Raw genomic sequence first — 17,889 nt, 5'->3', positions numbered from 1 at the left:
GCTGTACACAGGGCAATGCTGGCAGGACCGCACTGTATAACACTGATATAAAACCCTGGACAGAACTACAGCAGCTACCCAACACAGTGGCGTCTATAGAAAGCTGTAATCTAGTGCGCTGGCATTGCCTGCTGTGTGCTGGGCAGGGCCTGGCTGTGCTGTGCTGTACACAGGGCAGTGCTGGCAGGACCGCACTATATAACACTGATATAAAACCCTGGACAGAACTACAGCAGCTACCCAACACAGTGGTGTCTATATAAAGCTGTAATCTAGTGCGCTGGCATTGCCTGCTGTGTGCTGGGCAGAGCCTGGCTGTGCTGTGCTGTACACAGGGCAATGCTGGCAGGACCGCACTGTATAACACTGATATAAAACCCTGGACAGAACTACAGCAGCTACCCAACACAGTGGCGTCTATAGAAAGCTGTAATCTAGTGCGCTGGCATTGCCTGCTGTGTGCTGGGCAGAGCCTGGCTGTGCTGTGCTGTACACAGGGCAATGCTGGCAGGACCACACAGTGTAACACTGATATAAAACCCTAAGAGAATAGGGGATTCTTATTGGCTAAATGTTTTGTTTTGTCTTGTGACCTCACAGGTGGGCAGAGCCTTTGACAAGGATGCTGCCCATGCAGAGCTAAAAACCATCGCCTCCTCCAATGACCTGGTCTTCAAAGTTGGCAACTTTGATGCTTTGAATGGGATTCAGAACCAGCTGGAAGAGAAAATCTTTGCCATCGAGGGTAATTCTTTCTCCCTTTCTCCCCTTCTCTCTTTCTTCTCTTCATTTTTCTTTCTTTCTTTCCAAATTGAAATAGTAAATATTGTGTCATTCTCTCACACAGTTTAAGCAAAAATCTACTTAGAAACTGTCTGTCTGCCTGCCTGCCTGCCTGCCTGTCTGCCTCTCACTGTATCACTGTCTGTCTGTCGGTCTGCCTGCCTGTCTGCCTCTCACTGTATCACTGTCTGTCTGTCGGTCTGCCTGCCTGTCTGCCTCTCACTGTATCACTGTCTGTCTGTCTGTCTGTCGGTCTGCCTGCCTGTCTGCCTCTCACTGTATCACTGTCTGTCTGTCGGTCTGCCTGTCTGCCTCTCACTGTATCACTGTCTGTCTGTCTGTCTTGCTCTCGCTGTCTGTCTGCCTGTCTTGCTCGCTCACTGCCTCACTGTCTGACTGTCTGTCTGTCTGTCTTGCTCTCTCACTGCCTCAGTGCCTGTCTGTCTGTCTGTCTGTCTGTCTGTCTGTCTGTCTTGCTGTCTCACTTGCTGTCTGTCTGTCTGTCGGTCTGTCTGTCTGTCTGTCTTGCTCTCTCACTTGCTGTCTGTCTGTATGTCTGTCTGTCAGTCTGTCTGTCTGTCTGTCTGTCTGTCTTACTCTCTCACTTGCTGTCTGCCTGTCTGTCTGTCGGTCTGTCTTGCTCTCTCACTGCCACACTGTCTGTTTCGATTCCAGGTACACAGAAGGACTTGTCAGTGAGTTCTTTCCAGCAGGAGATGTCCCAGGGGGGGTTCAGCACTCTCTTCAACTCTGTAAGTTCCTCTGTTACAAACAGACCACTCTGCCTATTGAGAGAGAGCAGGAGAGAAAGTTTTCCACAGTAAAAGCGCAGCACAGAGAGGCTCCTGAGTGGCGCATCCTGTAAAGGTGGTCCGCGTTGAGTGCAGGATGCCCTCTGTAGCCTGGAGATCGCAGGTTTGAATCCAGACTATGCTATTGCTGACCGTGACCTAGGATTCCTAGGGGGGGGTGGACAAGTGGCCGAATGCTGACCGGGGAAGGGAGGGCTTAGGTGGACAGGGCAATCCACTGTTCATTGCGCACCAGCGCCCCCCTGTGGCTGATAGGGTCCCTGGCGATGACTAAATTAAATTAAAATAAATAAATAAATAAAATAAAAAAAACAGCATGCTGGAAGCATTGTAGAGCACAGAGAGGTCTGGTAAAGCATAGGGAAGCATTGTAGAGCACAGAGAGGTCTGGTAAAGCATAGGGAAGCATTGTAAAGCACAGAGAGGTCTGGTAAAGCATAGGGAAGCATTGTAAAGCACAGAGAGGTCTGGTAAAGCATAGGGAAGCATTGTAAAGCACAGAGAGGTCTGGTAAAGCATAGGGAAGCATTGTAAAGCACAGAGAGGTCTGGTAAAGCATAGGGAAGCATTGTAAAGCACAGAGAGGTCTGGTAAAGCATAGGGAAGCATTGTAAAGCACAGAGAGGTCTGGTAAAGCATAGGGAAGCATTGTAAAGCACAGAGAGGTTTGGTAAAGCATAGGGAAGCATTGTAAAGCACAGAGAGGTCTGGTAAAGCATAGGGAAGCATTGTAAAGCACAGAGAGGTCTGGTAAAGCATAGGGAAGCATTGTAAAGCACAGAGAGGTCTGGTAAAACATAGGGAAGCATTGTAAAGCACAGAGAGGTCTGGTAAAGCATAGGGAAGCATTGTAAAGCACAGAGAGGTCTGGTAAAGCATCGGTTAGGGTCAGGGTTATATCATGCAAAAAGATGTCCACATTAAACCCTTTGCAACTCTGCATAATAACACTGCAGTAGTGTGTAAGCACACATGTAACTACTATGTAAATACACAGTAATTAGAGACAATTAATGGATGAATTAGAGACAATTGATGAATGAATTCATCTCTCTCCGTCTTTCTCTCGCTCTCTGTCTCTTTCTCTCTCCTCTGTTTTTTTGTTAAAGGATGGAAGAGCTGTTTTTGGAGCAGTCGGCGCGTTTGATTGGTCAGGCGGGTTTTTCAGCGAAGGAGGGGCGGATCTTCAGTTTTTTAATATGTCTATCAAGAACAGAGACATGAAAGATTCGTACATGGGTGAGGAATGATTAGATCTACACAGGTGCTGAATACAATACAATACAAAAATATTTCTATAGAGCGCCCTCCCTTCACTCCACGTAGGGTGACTATGCATAATAGCTATGCCAATTATGTGTACAGCTCTGGCCAAAAGTTTAGCATCACCCTATAGAATTAACCAATTTTGCTTCATAGAGTCCAGTGAAAGCTGCTGAATAATGTTCCCTTGTTAACATATTGAATTGCACCCCCTCTATATAGAATGAACTCCCTCAGCTTCATAGAGTCCAGTGAAAGCTGCTGAATAATGTTCCCTTGTTATCATATTGAATTGCACCCCCTCTGTATAGAATGAACTCCCTCAGCTTCATAGAGTCCAGTGAAAGCTGCTGAATAATGTTCCCTTGTTAACATATTGAATTGCACCCCCTCTATATAGAATGAACTCCCTCAGCTTCATAGAGTCCAGTGAAAGCTGCTGAATAATGTTCCCTTGTTAACATATTGAATTGCACCCCCTCTATATAGAATGAACTCCCTCAGCTTCATAGAGTCCAGTGAAAGCTGCTGAATAATGTTCCCTTGTTAACATATTGAATTGCACCCCCTCTATATAGAATGAACTCCCTCAGCTTCATAGAGTCCAGTGAAAGCTGCTGAATAATGTTCCCTTGTTAACATATTGAATTGCACCCCCTCTATATAGAATGAACTCCCCTCAGCGGAAAGAGTCCAGTGAAGCTGCTGAATAAAATTGAAAAATGTGACATTTCGAAATCTAAAATACTGTGCTGCTATTGTGGCTTCCGGTAGGCATTGCGATATCATTTTGTAGTTTCTTTGATTACATGATGTTAAATAAAATGTCTCAATCCTAAGTAACTCCTATGTAAATACAAGGTAATTAGTGACACTTAAATAATAATTAGGGGGTTTGGAGGTTCCAAAAAATTTTAGCGTGACACGTCCCGACGTGTTTAAATACCTGTGATTTTTCTTTTCACTAACATCCCGACAACTTTTTGACACTTATAACTTTAAAGTCTGCTTCAGAGCTCTTTCTGAAATGTCCGCTCTAGTGCTCTGATAGCGTCAGGATTATTGCCCGCATTGTCAGGCAGGCAGCACAGCGATAACGATCCCTGATGCCCTAGGGAACTGATTTATTTATTTTTTATCGCTCTTCCTACAGCAATTTAGAGGACAGATCTCAAACCCTGGTGCACTAGAGCAGGCATTTTGAAAAGAGCTCTGAAGCAGACTTTACGTTTTAAAAAAAGTTTTTCGGGTTGTTAACAACGAAAAAGAACAAATTACAGGGCTGATATTTAAACAGCGGGGACTTATAACGCTATTATTTAGAAAGTGCTACAATGGTTTTTGACGCTGTGTTTAATTTCAGGGTACACGATGGAGTTGTATGTAGTTAGCCGCAGTCTGGGACTCTATATCGTGGGAGCCCCACGCTACCAGCACAGAGGAAGGATCGTTGTCTTTGTGGAACGGGCTTCAAATCACAAACAGATTATTGAGGGAACACAGGTGATGGTTTTATTGATCAATTCCCACCATGTTTGCAACTCTTCTGAGTGCTTCTCGTTATTGCAACGACTGAAGTACTGTGGTCTTTGTTTTTTGGTTGTTGCATCTCACTGCCTCTTTGCAATTCTACAGCTCTGGTCAAAAGTTTTGAATTACCTAGACCTTGCATTGTTTTTGTCAGTTTTTCATTCACTGTGTAGAAAACTACAAAGCGCTTTGCAATTTGATACGCTAACGTAACGTTATTCAGCAGGTTTTATTCAAATTTGTGAAGCAAAACCTTTGGCCATATATCTAGTTGGCTTGCCATAGACACACGTGTAACACAGAAGAGGTCAAATAAAGTGAGTGTCAAAAATAACTCTCTTATCTTTCTTTCTTTGCAGGTCGGTTCGTATTTCGGATCTGTGCTTTGCTCCGTCGATTTCAATAAAGACGACGCTAGCGATGTCTTGCTGGTTGGCGCCCCGATGTATCACAGCCCAAATCGCGGTGGTCTTGTGCTCATGTACACCTTCGACACCGCAAAAGTGAGTACTAACCAGGAAACTCAGAAGGCAACACTTTGCATTGAAAATCTCTAATCGCTGTGTGTTTACATACAGATTAATGCATTGTTGCCATGCAGTTACAATCTTTTCGCGTGATATAACCCTAACCCTAGCCATTTTCCGATACATTTCTGTACTAAATATATCATACAAAAAGATTACCTATGCTTTACCATGCTTCCACTGTGCTTTATTACACTTTACTGTGCTTTTACTATGGGAAAACTAGGCAACACTTTTATAAGGATTAGTTTGCCCTGTTTTTTAATATGCTTTACCAGACCTCTCTGTGCTTTACAATGCTTCCCTGTGCTTTACCAGACCTCTATGTGCTTTACCAGACCTCTCTGTGCTTTACAATGCTTTCCTATACTTTACCAGACCTATCTGTGCATTACAATGCTTCCCTATGCTTTACCAGACCTCTCTGTGCTTTACAATGCTTCCCTGTGCTTTACCAGACCTCTATGTGCTTTACCAGACCTCTCTGTGCTTTACAATGCTTTCCTATACTTTACCAGACCTATCTGTGCATTACAATGCTTCCCTATGCTTTACCAGACCTCTCTGTGCTTTACAATGCTTCCCTATGCTGTACCAGACCTCTCTGTGCTTTACAATGCTTCCCTGTGCTTTACCAGACCTCTCTGTGCTTTACCAGACCTCTCTGTGCTTTACAATGCTTTCCTATACTTTACCAGACCTATCTGTGCATTACAATGCTTCCCTATGCTTTACCAGACTTATCTGTGCTTTACCAGACCTCTCTGTGCTTTACAATGCTTCCCTATGCTTTACCATGTTTTCACTGTGCTCTGTTACACTGTGCTCTATTACACTGTGCTCTGTTACACTGTGCTCTATTACACTGTGCTCTGTTACACTGTGCTGTGCTTTTACTGTGGGAAACCCGTACAGAGGCTGTGTCTGTTTGTTTCTCAGAAGCAGTTTGTTCTGGCTGGTCAGTTGAAAGGGATCAACGGACAGCCCTATTCCAGATTCGGGGCGTCGATCTCGGAAGTGGCTGATCTCAATGGAGACAAATTCATGGACCTAGCTGTGGGGGCCCCGTTGGAAAATAACAACCAGGGCAGCGTTTACATCTTTAATGGGGGCACCAGCTTGCCGATCACCTTCAGTCAGGTAAGGGTGCGGTCCGGGGAACCCCAAAAATGATACCACCAGTCCGCTTAGCACCTCTATTAGCAGGGCCTGCGATAACGAATAAAGCTAATAACGAGGGGGTGGGGTATGGGGATTATTCTCCCCCACCCCAACCCCTACCCCCACCCAACCCCAACCCCAATCCCGACCCTGACCCCAACCCAAACCAACCCCGAAACCGATCCAACCCAACCACACCCCAAACCCCCCCAACTCCAACCCCCCCCAACCCAAACCCCCAACCCCACCCACCCAAACCAACTGGGGTTGGGTTTGTGGTTGGGGTGGGGTTGGTGGTGGGGTTGGGTTTGTGGTTGGGGATGGGTTTGGGTTGGGGTTAGGGCTGGGACTGGGGTTGGGTTGGGGCTTTGGCTAGGTTAGGTTGGAGTTGTGGGTGGGATTGAGGTTGGGGTTGGGGGTGGGGTTGAGGTTGAGGTTGGGGTTGGGGTTGAGGTTGTGGTTTGGCTATGGGGTTGGGGTTGTGGACCCCATCCCGACCCTGACCCCAACCCAACCCCGAAACCGATCCAACCCAAAACACCCACCTCAACACCCACCCTAAACTCCAACCCAACCCCTACCCCAACTCCAAGACCAAAATCAACCCTAACCCCACCCCCAAACCGCTACCCCAACCCAACCCGAACCCCCAACCCAAACCCGAAACCGAACCCAACCCGAAACCCCGACCAACCCCCTAACCCCCTACCCCAACCCCAACCCCAACCCCAACCCAAACTAAACCAACCCACCCCAAATACCCCAAACCCTACCCCAAACAAACCCCAATGGGGCCAAACCCGACCACCCCGAAACCCCACCCCCCAACCCCTACCTCAACTCCAACCCATTGGGGTTGAGGATGGGGGTGGGGTTCTGGTTTGGGATGCGGTTTTGTTGGGTTTGTGGTTTGGGCTGGTGTTGGGGTTGGGGTTGTGGGATGAGGTTGGGTTTACGGTTTCGGGTGGGGGTGAGTTTGAGGTTGGGGTTGGGTTTGGGCTTTGGCTATGTTGGGTTGGGTTTGCTGTTGGGGGTGGAGTTCGGGTTTGTTTGGAGATTGTTCTGGTATTGACGGGTCAACAAATAATGGAAAGTTTAAAGTTTTGGCATTTTGATTTTCTGACCGTTGCTTTCTGGTTTGCAGTATAGCAGTACTATGAGTATGTGTGTGTGTGTGTCTCTGTGTGTGTTCCTATGGTTTATAGTGTACAGTGTGTATATCAGTGTTATGATAGTCTAACTGTGTCTCTGTCTGTCTCAGAGAATCGAAGCTGCTCAGATCTCCAGCGGGCTGCAGTATTTTGGTCACTCACTCCACGGGGTGATGGACATGAGTGGAGACAGTCTCCCCGACCTTGTTGTGGGGTCCCTCGGCAGCGTCCTGGTTCTCAGGTACATCTACTGAAGAGACTCCTATTGCACAGCAGTGTCACCCAGTCCAGGTTTTACTAGCAGCTTGATCAGCCCCCAGTGTGTCTAGGCAACAAGCTCAGGTGTGTCTTATTATTAAACTCCTAGTGAAACCAGGACTGGATCACACTGCTGTGCAATGTCTTATTAAGAGTCTTATTTTCATCCCATTAAATTAACATTAATCTCAACTAATAATAATAATAATAATAATATTTATTTGTTGTATTTTTTTTTTTTGATCAGGATTTACCAGGTAAACTAACGCATTAAAGTTTGTAATGGTAAAACTGTAGCAAACCTTAATATAGCACAGTGAGGTCTGGTAAAGCATAGGGAAGCATTGTAAAGCACAGAGAGGTCTGGTAAAGCATAGGGAAGCATTGTAAAGCACAGAGAGGTCTGGTAAAGCATAGGGAAGCATTGTAAAGCACAGAGAGGTCTGGTAAAGCATAGGGAAGCATTGTAAAGCACAGAGAGGTCTGGTAAAGCATAGGGAAGCATTGTAAAGCACAGAGAGGTCTGGTAAAGCATAGGGAAGCATTGTAAAGCCCAGAGAGGTCTGGTAAATCATAGGGAAGCATTGTAAAGTACAGAGAGGTCCGGTAAAGCACAGGGAAGCATTGTAAAGCACAATGAGGTCTAATAAAGCATAGGGAAGCATTGTAAAGCACAGAGAGGTCTGGTAAAGCATAGGGAAGCATTGTAAAGCACAGAGAGGTCTGGTAAAGCATAGGGAAGCATTGTAAAGCACAGAGAGGTCTGGTAAAGCATATTAAAACAAAGCAGGGTAAGCTGTGGTAAATGTATCGTATAACCATGGGAAAATAAATTTTTTGTGGAAAATGTATATAAGGGATCTAGTGCACAGGTAGGGTATAACCAGCGAATCTGAGAGGTTTGCAGATTCATTTTTAGAAGCCTATAAGGGATGTATCTGGTTAATAGCTTTTTTTTTTTTTTTTTTTTTTTTCAGGTCCAGACCTGTGGTTCTTGTTGAAACCAAAATTACTTACACACCAGATATCATTAAGATGGATAACATTGACTGCAGCATCTCAAGGCAAATCAAACTCACAGTGTGCTTTACAATGAAAAAAACAACAAGTGACCAGCTAGGTAATGTAGAGCCTGTCCCTTATAAAGGTTTCCCCTAATAAAAGCATAGCAAAGTGTAACAAAACACAGAGAGGTGTGGTAAAGCATAGGGAAGCATTGTAAAGCACAGAGAGGTCTGGTAAAGCATAGCGAAGCATTGTAAAGCACAGAGAGGTCTGGTAAAGCATAGGGAAGCATTGTAAAGCACAGAGAGGTCTGGTAAAGCATAGGGAAGCATTGTAAAGCACAGAGAGGTCTGGTAAAGCATAGGGAAGCATTGTAAAGCACAGAGAGGTCTGGTAAAGCATAGGGAAGCATTGTAAAGCACAGAGAGGTCTGGTAAAGCATAGGGAAGCATTGTAAAGCACAGAGAGGTGTGGTAAAGCATAGGGAAGCATTGTAAAGCACAGAGAGGTCTGGTAAAGCATATTAATAAAATGGTAAATGCAGAGTAGAACCATGAGACAGTCATGGGGGGGGGACTGCAAAAATCTTAAATCCATTCTCTCGCCTCTTATTAGCTTTATTAACAGGATCACTGGCCCCTCCCTTTAAAGGAGCGCTGACCATCTTTAAAATCCATTCTCTCACCTCTTATTAGCTTTATTAACAGGATCACTGGCCCCTCCCTTTAAAGGAGCGCTGACCATCTTTAAAATCCATTCTCTCACCTCTTATTAGCTTTATTAACAGGATCACTGGCCCCTCCCTTTAAAGGAGCGCTGACCATCTTTAAAATCCATTCTCTCACCTCTTATTAGCTTTATTAACATGATCACTGGCCCCTCCCTTTAAAGGAGCGCTGACCATCTTTAAAATCCATTCTCTCACCTCTTATTAGCTTTATTAACATGATCACTGGCCCCTCCCTTTACAGGAGCGCTGACCATCTTTAAAATCCATTCTCTCACCTCTTATTAGCTTTATTAACATGATCACTGGCCCCTCCCTTTAAAGGAGCGCTGCCCATCTTTAAAACCCATTCTCTCACCTCTTATTAGCTTTATTAACTGGCCCCTCCCTTTGAAGGAGCGCTGACCATCTTTAAAATCCATTCTCTCACCTCTTATTAGCTTTATTAACATGATCACTGGCCCCTCCCTTTACAGAAGCGCAGACCATCTTTAAAACCCATTCTCTCACCTCTTATTAGCTTTATTAACATGATCACTGGCCCCCTCCCTTTAAAGGAGCGCTGACCATCTTTAAAATTCATTCTCTCACCTCTTATTAGCTTTATTAACTGGCCCCTCCCTTTGAAGGAGCGCTGCCCCATTCTCTGTTTTTAGCAGATGTTCTTTTCTCTCACCAGGCATTGGATCTTCTTTGATCACCTACAACTTAGTTCTGGATTCAGTGAGGACGCAATTTAGAGCATACTTCAAATCCAAGGAACGAAATCTTACTGAAACAATCAACACCAACAGCAATTTCAAATGCAGGAATCACACCATGACTATTCCTGTAAGGGAATAATTACCTGTCTCTTATGGGTAAAATTATCGGGCAGGCTAGATCATTAAAATAAGTCAACACAGGGAGGGAAATAAGACTCCTATTGCACAGCAGTGTCGCCCAGTCCAGGTTTTACTACCAGCTTGATCAGCCCCCAGTGTGTCTAGCTAACAAGCTCAGGTGTGTCTGATTATTAAACTCCTAGTGAAAGCAGGACTGGATCACACTGCTGTGCAACGGGAGTCTGATTCCCACCCCTACAGCCAGGATGTGTGACACGGTTTGCTTTCTGCTGCAGGAGTGTCCCGAGGATTCTTTGAACAGCATCGGAAACGAAGTGAATTTTCATTTCAGTGGTTTGCCTCTTAGCCGTTCCAATGGATTGAAACCCATCTTGGACCCGGACAGTTTGACAAAACTCTTCTTTCCGGTGAGTCTAAAGCGAGTGGAACGCACGTGCGCGCGCACACACACACACACACACACAGAGTCTAATATACAACAGCTTATTCCCTGTTCAGTTGCCCTGCTGCCTCTCCCCCTTGACCCTCTCCTTGCCCCTCCAATCCCCATTTCTTAATTTCTCCTCGTCTCTCCCCTGTATTCCTCTCCATATCTCTCTCCCTCTACCCCTCCACTCTCCCTTCCCCTTCTCCTCCTTTCTCCCTCCATATCTCTCCCCTTCTCTTCCTCCCCCCTTCTCTCTCCCTCTTTGAGAAGGGGGCTGGTTCATTATCTTCTCTGTGCTTTGAGAAGGGGGCTGGTTCATTATCTTCACTGTGCTTTGAGAAGGGGGCTGGTTTATTATCTTCTCTGTGCTTTGAGAAGGGGGCTGGTTCATTATTATGTTCGAATTTTTATTTATTTTTCTGTAATTTTCAGCTGAATTTTGAAAGAAACTGCGGGACAGACAACAAATGCATCGACCACCTGAAGCTTTCATTCAATTTCTCAGGGTACGACTTTAATAAGTTTAAACTCAGGGTTTTATATCAGTGTTATACAGCGTGGTCCTGCCAGCATTGCCCTGTGTACAGCACAGCACAGCCAGGCTCTGCCCAGCACACAGAGGGCAATGCCAGCGCACTAGATTACAGCTTTCTATAGACGCCACTGTGTTGGGTAGCTGCTGTAGTTCTGTCCAGGGTTTTATATCAGTGTTATACAGTGCGGTCCTGCCAGCATTGCCCTGTGTACAGCACAGCCAGGCTCTGCCCAGCACACAGCAGGCAATGCCAGCGCACTAGATTACAGCTTTCTATAGACGCTGATAGACAGAAAGACATACAGACAGACAGCAACGTTGATAGCGAGCTTGCTAGATAGATAGACAGGAGGATAGAAAGACAGATAAATAGACACAGTTAGTGAGACAGCTAGATAGAGAGACAGACAGACACAGAGAAACAGATAAACACAGGCAGATGCAGATAATTGGTTCTGCTCTCTACCCCCCCCTGCTGCAGGGCTCATGAGCTGCAGGTGGGAATATCTCCAGTGCTCAACCTCACTGTGTCCATCGAAAATGTGGAAGAGGATTCGTACAACACTGTGGTTCAATTCACCTTCCCCTCGGGGCTGTCCTATCGACGTGTCTCCCTGCTACAGGTACCCTGTCTGTGTGTGTGCATCTGTCTGTCTGTGTGTGTGTGTGTGTGCGTCTGTTTGTCTGTGAGTCTGTGTGTGTGTGTGTGTCTGTCTGTCTGCGAGTCTGTGTGTGTGTGTCTGTCTGTCTGTCTGTGAGTCTGTGTGTGGTCTGTGTGTGTGTGCGTGTGCGTCTGTCTGTCTGTGTGTGTGTGTGTGTGTGCGTCTGTGTGTGTGTGCGTCTGTGTGTGTGTGTGTGTGTGTGTGTGTGTGTCTGTGTGTGTGTGTGTGTGTGTGTGTGTGTGTGTGTGTGTGTCTGTGTGTGTGTGTGTGTGTGTGTGTGTGTGTGTGTGTGTGTGTGTGTGTGTGTGTGTGTGTCTGTCTGTCTGTGAGTCTGTGTGTGTGTGTGTGCGTCTGTCTGTCTGTGAGTCTGTCTGTGTGTGTGTGTGTGTGTGTGTGTGTGTGTCTGTCTGTGTGTGTGTCTGTGTGTGTGTGCGTCTGTCTGTGTGTGTTGCCTGTGTGCGTCTGTGTGTGTGTGTGTGTGTCTGTCTGTCTGTGAGTCTGTGTGTGTGTGTGTGTGTGTCAGGGGGGCTGTCTGTGTGTGTGTGTCAGTGTGTGTCTGTGTGTGTGTGTGTGTCTGTCTGTACTGTCTGTGCGGTCAGAGTGTGTGTGTGCGTCTGTGTGTGTGTGTGTGTGTGTGCGCGTCAACAGTCCAGTATAATATATAAAACTATGGCTATTGAAACTCAGGGGGGCTGTCTGAATCATTGCTGGAGCCACAGCCCAGTATAATATATAAAACTATGGCTATTGAAACTCAGGGGGGCAACAGTCTGAAACCAGGACTGGATCAAACCACTGTGCAGCGGGAGTCTGTAATGTACTGCCTTGCATTACTTGCGGTACAGAGCTCTCTTTCAAGGATTATATTATATTTGTTTTCTCTCCAGCCTGACAGGAGAGTGACAGTGAGCTGTGAAGCAACTCCAGGAAAAGAAGGAGAAACGACAAGGATGAGTTCCTGTTCGATAAACAAACCCATCTTCAAACAGGGAGCCAAGGTAGGAGCCACAGTCCAGTATAATAAATAAAACTATGGCTATTGAAACTCAGGGGGGCTGTGTGAATCATTGCTGGAGCCACAGTCCAGTATAATATATAAAACTATGGCTATTGAAACTCAGGGGGGCTGTGTGAATCATTGCTGGAGCCACAGTCCAGTATAATATATAAAACTATGGCTATTGAAACTCAGGGGGGCTGTGTGAATCATTGCTGGAGCCACAGTCCAGTATAATATATAAAACTATGGCTATTGAAACTCAGGGGGGCTGTGTGAATCATTGCTGGAGCCACAGTCCAGTATAATATATAAAACTATGGCTATTGAAACTCAGGGGGGCTGTGTGAATCATTGCTGGAGCCACAGTCCAGTACAATATATAAAACTATGGCTATTGAAACTCAGGGGGGCTGTGTGAATCATTGCTGGAGCCTCAGTCCAGTATAATATATAAAGCTGTGGTGATTTTGGGAGACTGTCTGAATTGTTTTTTTCTTTAAGGCTGTTTTTGTTGCCACATTTGATGTTGACGCAGCGAGCCAGCTGAACACAACTATGAAAATATCTGCCAAGGCAACCAGGTAATGTATAATTATTATTATTTAATATAACCTGGTAATAATAACACGTATATTGTTTGCATGTCTGTCTGTCACACCTAGTGTTTAGTTTCACACCTATCTAGAGCAGCGCTTGTCCGATTGTGATGAAACTCGCTCAGGACCTTCTTTAGCAGAAAATATTCAGGACACCAGCAGACAGGGGAAGCTGTTTATGAACCCAGTTACCGTTTTGTCGTGTCATTTCTTTTCCCCCAGTGAGAATGACGAGCACATCACCAAAGACAGCGTCCACAGTGAAGAAATACCTGTCAAATTTGCCGTCAACATTCAAGTCAGAAAGTACGTGTTTTATCTTTGTGATTTATTTTGTGTTGGCCTTCAAGACCCACCTGATCTGTCAACTCTCAAAACCCGCCTGTTCTCTCTCGCTCTCCGCTCTCTTTAAGCCTGATCTCTGCTATTAGCTGATGTGTCGCTGCTGCTATTTCATGTATTCTGCACTTTCCTCTGTATATAACATTGTTTTTTTTTACTGTATATCATGTATGATGCATTTCTCTGTATTTAAAGTATTGTGGATTTTTTTGTAAAATAAAGATCGATTGATTGATTGATTGATTGATCTGCCGGTGTAGGGCCAGAAAGCGGTACGTCGTCAGAATGGGGTACGCACACCAAAACGTGACCTGTGTAACGTCAGAAAGTGGTACGCTGTCAGATTGTGGTACAGGTGCAATCAATTGCGATCTGATGGGTGTTTTGCTATTGTCAAAAAGAGGCACATTTACCATTCGTAAATGGAAACAGACAACCGATTTCTCGTGAAGAAAAACACAACACAAGTAAACACATTTACAAGACCCCATGTGTTGCATTAGATAAATATTTTCATACTGTTTTCTTAATGGTGACATTAATAACGATGTGAAAACCTGTAACCAGCATTGCGTACCACTTTGTAACGCGTACCAAAAAATAACACAGCACCAGTACTTATTTTCCTTCGCTGGTATTCTACAGTATAAATGTGCAGAATTATCTCACCAGTTAAATCTTTAACATCTTTATTTTATATGTGGTTTCTTTTGGTGTAAATTTTTAATCGTACTGCAGTTAAGTGTTTGAATATTTAAGGGTTAAGCTTGGGCTTTGATTTAAAACACTTAGTTTTGCACCACCTAGAATTTTAGGATTGAGACATAATTTTAAAATTATCATTTTGATCTGCTGTTTGAGGGTCTATATACAGTATATTACTTACTTCTGTGTTTCTTCCAAACACCAGGGGGCAGCAGAGTATTTCAAAGAAACTACAAAATGACAATAAAATTCTACCAGAAGCCGTAAAAGTTGTACAGTAGTGTTTCATGTTAGATTTCGAAATGTCACATTTTTCAATTGTCAGTTTTTAGGTGAAGTAGATGGAAAACTACAAAGTGGCGTGTAATTCAATACGTTGTTAACGTAACTTTATTCAGAAGCTTTCATTCGACTTCATGAATCAAAAGGAGTTAATTCTACAGGGTGATGCAAAACTTTTGGCCAGAGCTGTAAATCTTTATTATTGGTTTAAAATTATGCTTTACCATCTCTGTGCTTTACAATGCTTCCCTGTACTTTACCAGACCTCTCTGTGCTTTACAATGCTTCCCTGTGCTATACAGACCTCTCTGTGTTTTACAATGCTTCCCTGTGCTTTACAAGACTTATCTGTACTTTACAATGCTTCCCTATGCTTTATTAGACCTCATTGTGCTTTACAATGCTTCCCTGTGCTTTACCAGACCTCTATGTGCTTTACAATGCTTCCCTATGCTTTACCAGACCTCTCTGTGCTTTACAATGCTTTCCTATGCTTTGCCAGACCTCTTTGTGCTTTACAATGCTTCCCTGTGCTTTACCAGACCTCTGTGCTTTACAATGCTTTCACTGTGCTGTATTACATTTTGCTGTGCTTTTACTATGGCACACTTATTACAAGAGAGATTTTGATCTAAGCAAAGTAATTCTCCGATTTCAGGGGTTAAATTGAGGTTGAAACATGATTTCTATTAAGTTAGGATGGACAGCGTCTTAAGAGTGGCTTCAGGATTAAAAATTATTATTCCTTATTCATTTAACCCTATTTTTTTTCTTCTACAGGGTAGAGGACTCTACAAACTACGTCAATTTCTCAGTGGGAAAAAACGACATGAAGAAATTTGTGGAGCATCGCTTTGAGGTACAGTCGAAAAAATATATATATTAGCAATTGTGACAGACAGACAGACAGACAGTGGGGCAGTGAGAGAGCAAGACAGATGGACAGACAGACAGTGAGATAGAGACAGACAGCTAGACAGACAGACAGACAAACACGTGGCTCAGACAGACAAACAGATAGATAGACAGACAGACAGACAGACAGACAGACAGACACGCGGCTCAGACAAACAGATAGACATACAGACACGCGGCTCAGACAGACATACAGAGAGACACGACAGACAGACATCCCCCAGATTCTAACTCTCTTAGCAAGTTTCATCACAATCGGACGAGCGCTTCTCTATGGCCGTGTAAAAGTCTGCAGTGAGGCGCAGAACAGTGCAGATGGTTTATTATATAGCAATATCATTTTTTTTATTTTTTTTTTCGCCCAGGTGGAGAATTTCGGCTTGAGAGAAATCCCAGTGACGGTGACGATCAAAATCCCAGTTGAACTGGGAGGAAAACCGATCTGGAGTGATCAGAACACGCTGAAGGTAAAGTCTGTTTGTCAATATTGTGACCTCAACAGAGCTCACTGAGGCACATCACAGGGTGGGCTGATATATCTCCACACTTAAAGAGTAATTAGAGTGGTCCCGAAAAATCTAGCATGGTGCAAACCTCATGCCTTGCCACAACTGTTTTAAACCGAAGCAGTCATGTTTTAAACTAATAAAGAGATTTTTTTTTGGAAGACAATAATACGAGCAGGTCTTATACAATTGATCCTTTTGAAGCAAAATAACGAGAGTGGCAGCCTTAATGTCTCAACAGGAAGCCAGCTAAACTGAAAGTTTGGCCGAAAGAATTTTGATCTTTTGCATTGCTGTAGAGACTCTACTTTCATTATATGTAATTATCTTATATTGTTCAGCACCTCGTTAATATCAAACACCACATTTGTTCTATGTAGTATTTATAAGTCTTTTTATTTTGATATAGCGCCTTTCATAGTGGACCACCATCACAAAGCGCTGTACAGAGGCAGGCTGTGAACTGCGCATTATATGCAGAGTCACTTCCAATAGGATGTTGATTTAACATCTCGCCCGCAGGACGGAGCACAAGGAGGTGAAGCGACTCGCTCAGGGTCCCACGCAGGGGGGTCAGTCCAGTGGCAGAGGTGGGGTTTGAACCCTGGTTACAAAATTAATAATCATGAGATTGAAAATCCTTCCTCTCTTCGCTGTCTTCCCAGATTCCTCATTGCACTGTCTCAGAGGAGAGACCTGACTCTAATGTGGACTTCATAGCGAGCTTTAAAAAAGACCAAACTTTGGTAAGACACCATCGGGGGTACTGAGATTACACCTGAACCATCGCTCGAAATTTTTTCTGGTGAAAATTGTTGGTACCTCTTCTGGTAGCCCCCAGCCTCCCCCACCCACCCCCAACTTTTCTTGTATTTCCCCACCGTTACAACCATGGAGGGAGACCGTCTGTCGGCACATCCAGTGTACCATCCCCCATCCCATCCCATCTCCATCCCAAACACAACATTACGAGTGTGAGCAGGACAGAACGTCCTGGACGAGTGTTAGGGGTAGGGGTAGGGGTAGGGTCTTTGTTGTAATGCTGGCTCCTCTGTCTTGCAGGACTGCAGTGTAGCGAAGTGTAGGGTGTTCACCTGTCAGATTGCCAAACTGGAAACCAGGAAGAAAGTTTCATTCAACGTCAGTGGAGAAGTGAAATCAGACTGGATCGAACAGGTGAGCCTGTGTGTGTGTGAGTGTCTGTGTGTGTGCGTGTGCGTGTGTCTCCCCCCCCCTCCCCCCCCCTCCCCCCCCACTCTCTCTCTCTCTCACCCTGCTCATTTTTTCTCTTGACAGAGTCAGCAGAGGAGAGTGAATCTGCTCAGCGTTGCCTCGCTGGGATACGATCAGAGCCAGTTCATCCACATCTTCACCAAGTCAGAGAAGAGCTACACCCAGACCACAGTGAGGAGGGGGGGGGGGGGGGGGGGGGGGGGGGTAAAAGGGATGAGGGAGATTTTGGTCTAGTGCACAGTGTATAGTGTACAGTATATAGCATATAGTGCACAGTGTATAGTATATAGTGCACAGTGTATAGTATATAGTGTACAGTGTATAGTATATAGTGCACAGTGTATAGTATCTAGTGTACAGGGTACAGTGTATAGTATATAGTGTACAGGGTACAGTGTGTATTGTACAGTGTATAGTATATAGTATATATAGTGTACAGTATATAGTGTATAATGTACAGTGTATAGTATCTAGTGTACAGGGTACAATGTGTATTGTACAGTGTATAGTGTATAGTGTACAGTATCTAGTGTACAGGGTACAGTGTATAGTGTACAGTGTATAGTATCTAGTGTACAGGGTACAGTGTGTATTGTACAGGGTATAGTGTACAGTGTATAGTAT

At 44.6% G+C, this 17,889-nt stretch overlaps 1 protein-coding gene across 1 annotated transcript in view; it reads left to right on the top strand.

The window, feature by feature from the left end:
* LOC121306852 (integrin alpha-X-like) overlaps window positions 1-17,889 on the top strand; it is a 32,128-nt gene that overhangs the window by 13,139 nt on the left and 1,100 nt on the right. Inside the window, exons 9-28 of the mRNA XM_041238815.1 lie at window positions 601-745; window positions 1,459-1,535; window positions 2,705-2,834; window positions 4,222-4,361; window positions 4,748-4,891; window positions 5,855-6,055; window positions 7,338-7,468; window positions 8,463-8,605; window positions 9,897-10,048; window positions 10,338-10,469; window positions 10,922-10,995; window positions 11,506-11,647; window positions 12,574-12,684; window positions 13,188-13,267; window positions 13,505-13,588; window positions 15,392-15,470; window positions 15,892-15,993; window positions 16,698-16,778; window positions 17,095-17,208; window positions 17,329-17,436. Of these exons, the coding sequence (XP_041094749.1) occupies window positions 601-745; window positions 1,459-1,535; window positions 2,705-2,834; window positions 4,222-4,361; window positions 4,748-4,891; window positions 5,855-6,055; window positions 7,338-7,468; window positions 8,463-8,605; window positions 9,897-10,048; window positions 10,338-10,469; window positions 10,922-10,995; window positions 11,506-11,647; window positions 12,574-12,684; window positions 13,188-13,267; window positions 13,505-13,588; window positions 15,392-15,470; window positions 15,892-15,993; window positions 16,698-16,778; window positions 17,095-17,208; window positions 17,329-17,436 (2,370 nt within the window). The remainder of the gene's footprint in view (window positions 1-600; window positions 746-1,458; window positions 1,536-2,704; window positions 2,835-4,221; window positions 4,362-4,747; window positions 4,892-5,854; window positions 6,056-7,337; window positions 7,469-8,462; window positions 8,606-9,896; window positions 10,049-10,337; window positions 10,470-10,921; window positions 10,996-11,505; window positions 11,648-12,573; window positions 12,685-13,187; window positions 13,268-13,504; window positions 13,589-15,391; window positions 15,471-15,891; window positions 15,994-16,697; window positions 16,779-17,094; window positions 17,209-17,328; window positions 17,437-17,889) is intronic.

Source organism: Polyodon spathula, chromosome 50, assembly GCF_017654505.1.
Source record: "Polyodon spathula isolate WHYD16114869_AA chromosome 50, ASM1765450v1, whole genome shotgun sequence".
NCBI classification, from domain to species: domain Eukaryota; kingdom Metazoa; phylum Chordata; class Actinopteri; order Acipenseriformes; family Polyodontidae; genus Polyodon; species Polyodon spathula.
The sequence above is the reverse complement of the archived record's forward strand: the minus strand, read 5'-3'. Positions and strand labels throughout refer to the sequence as shown.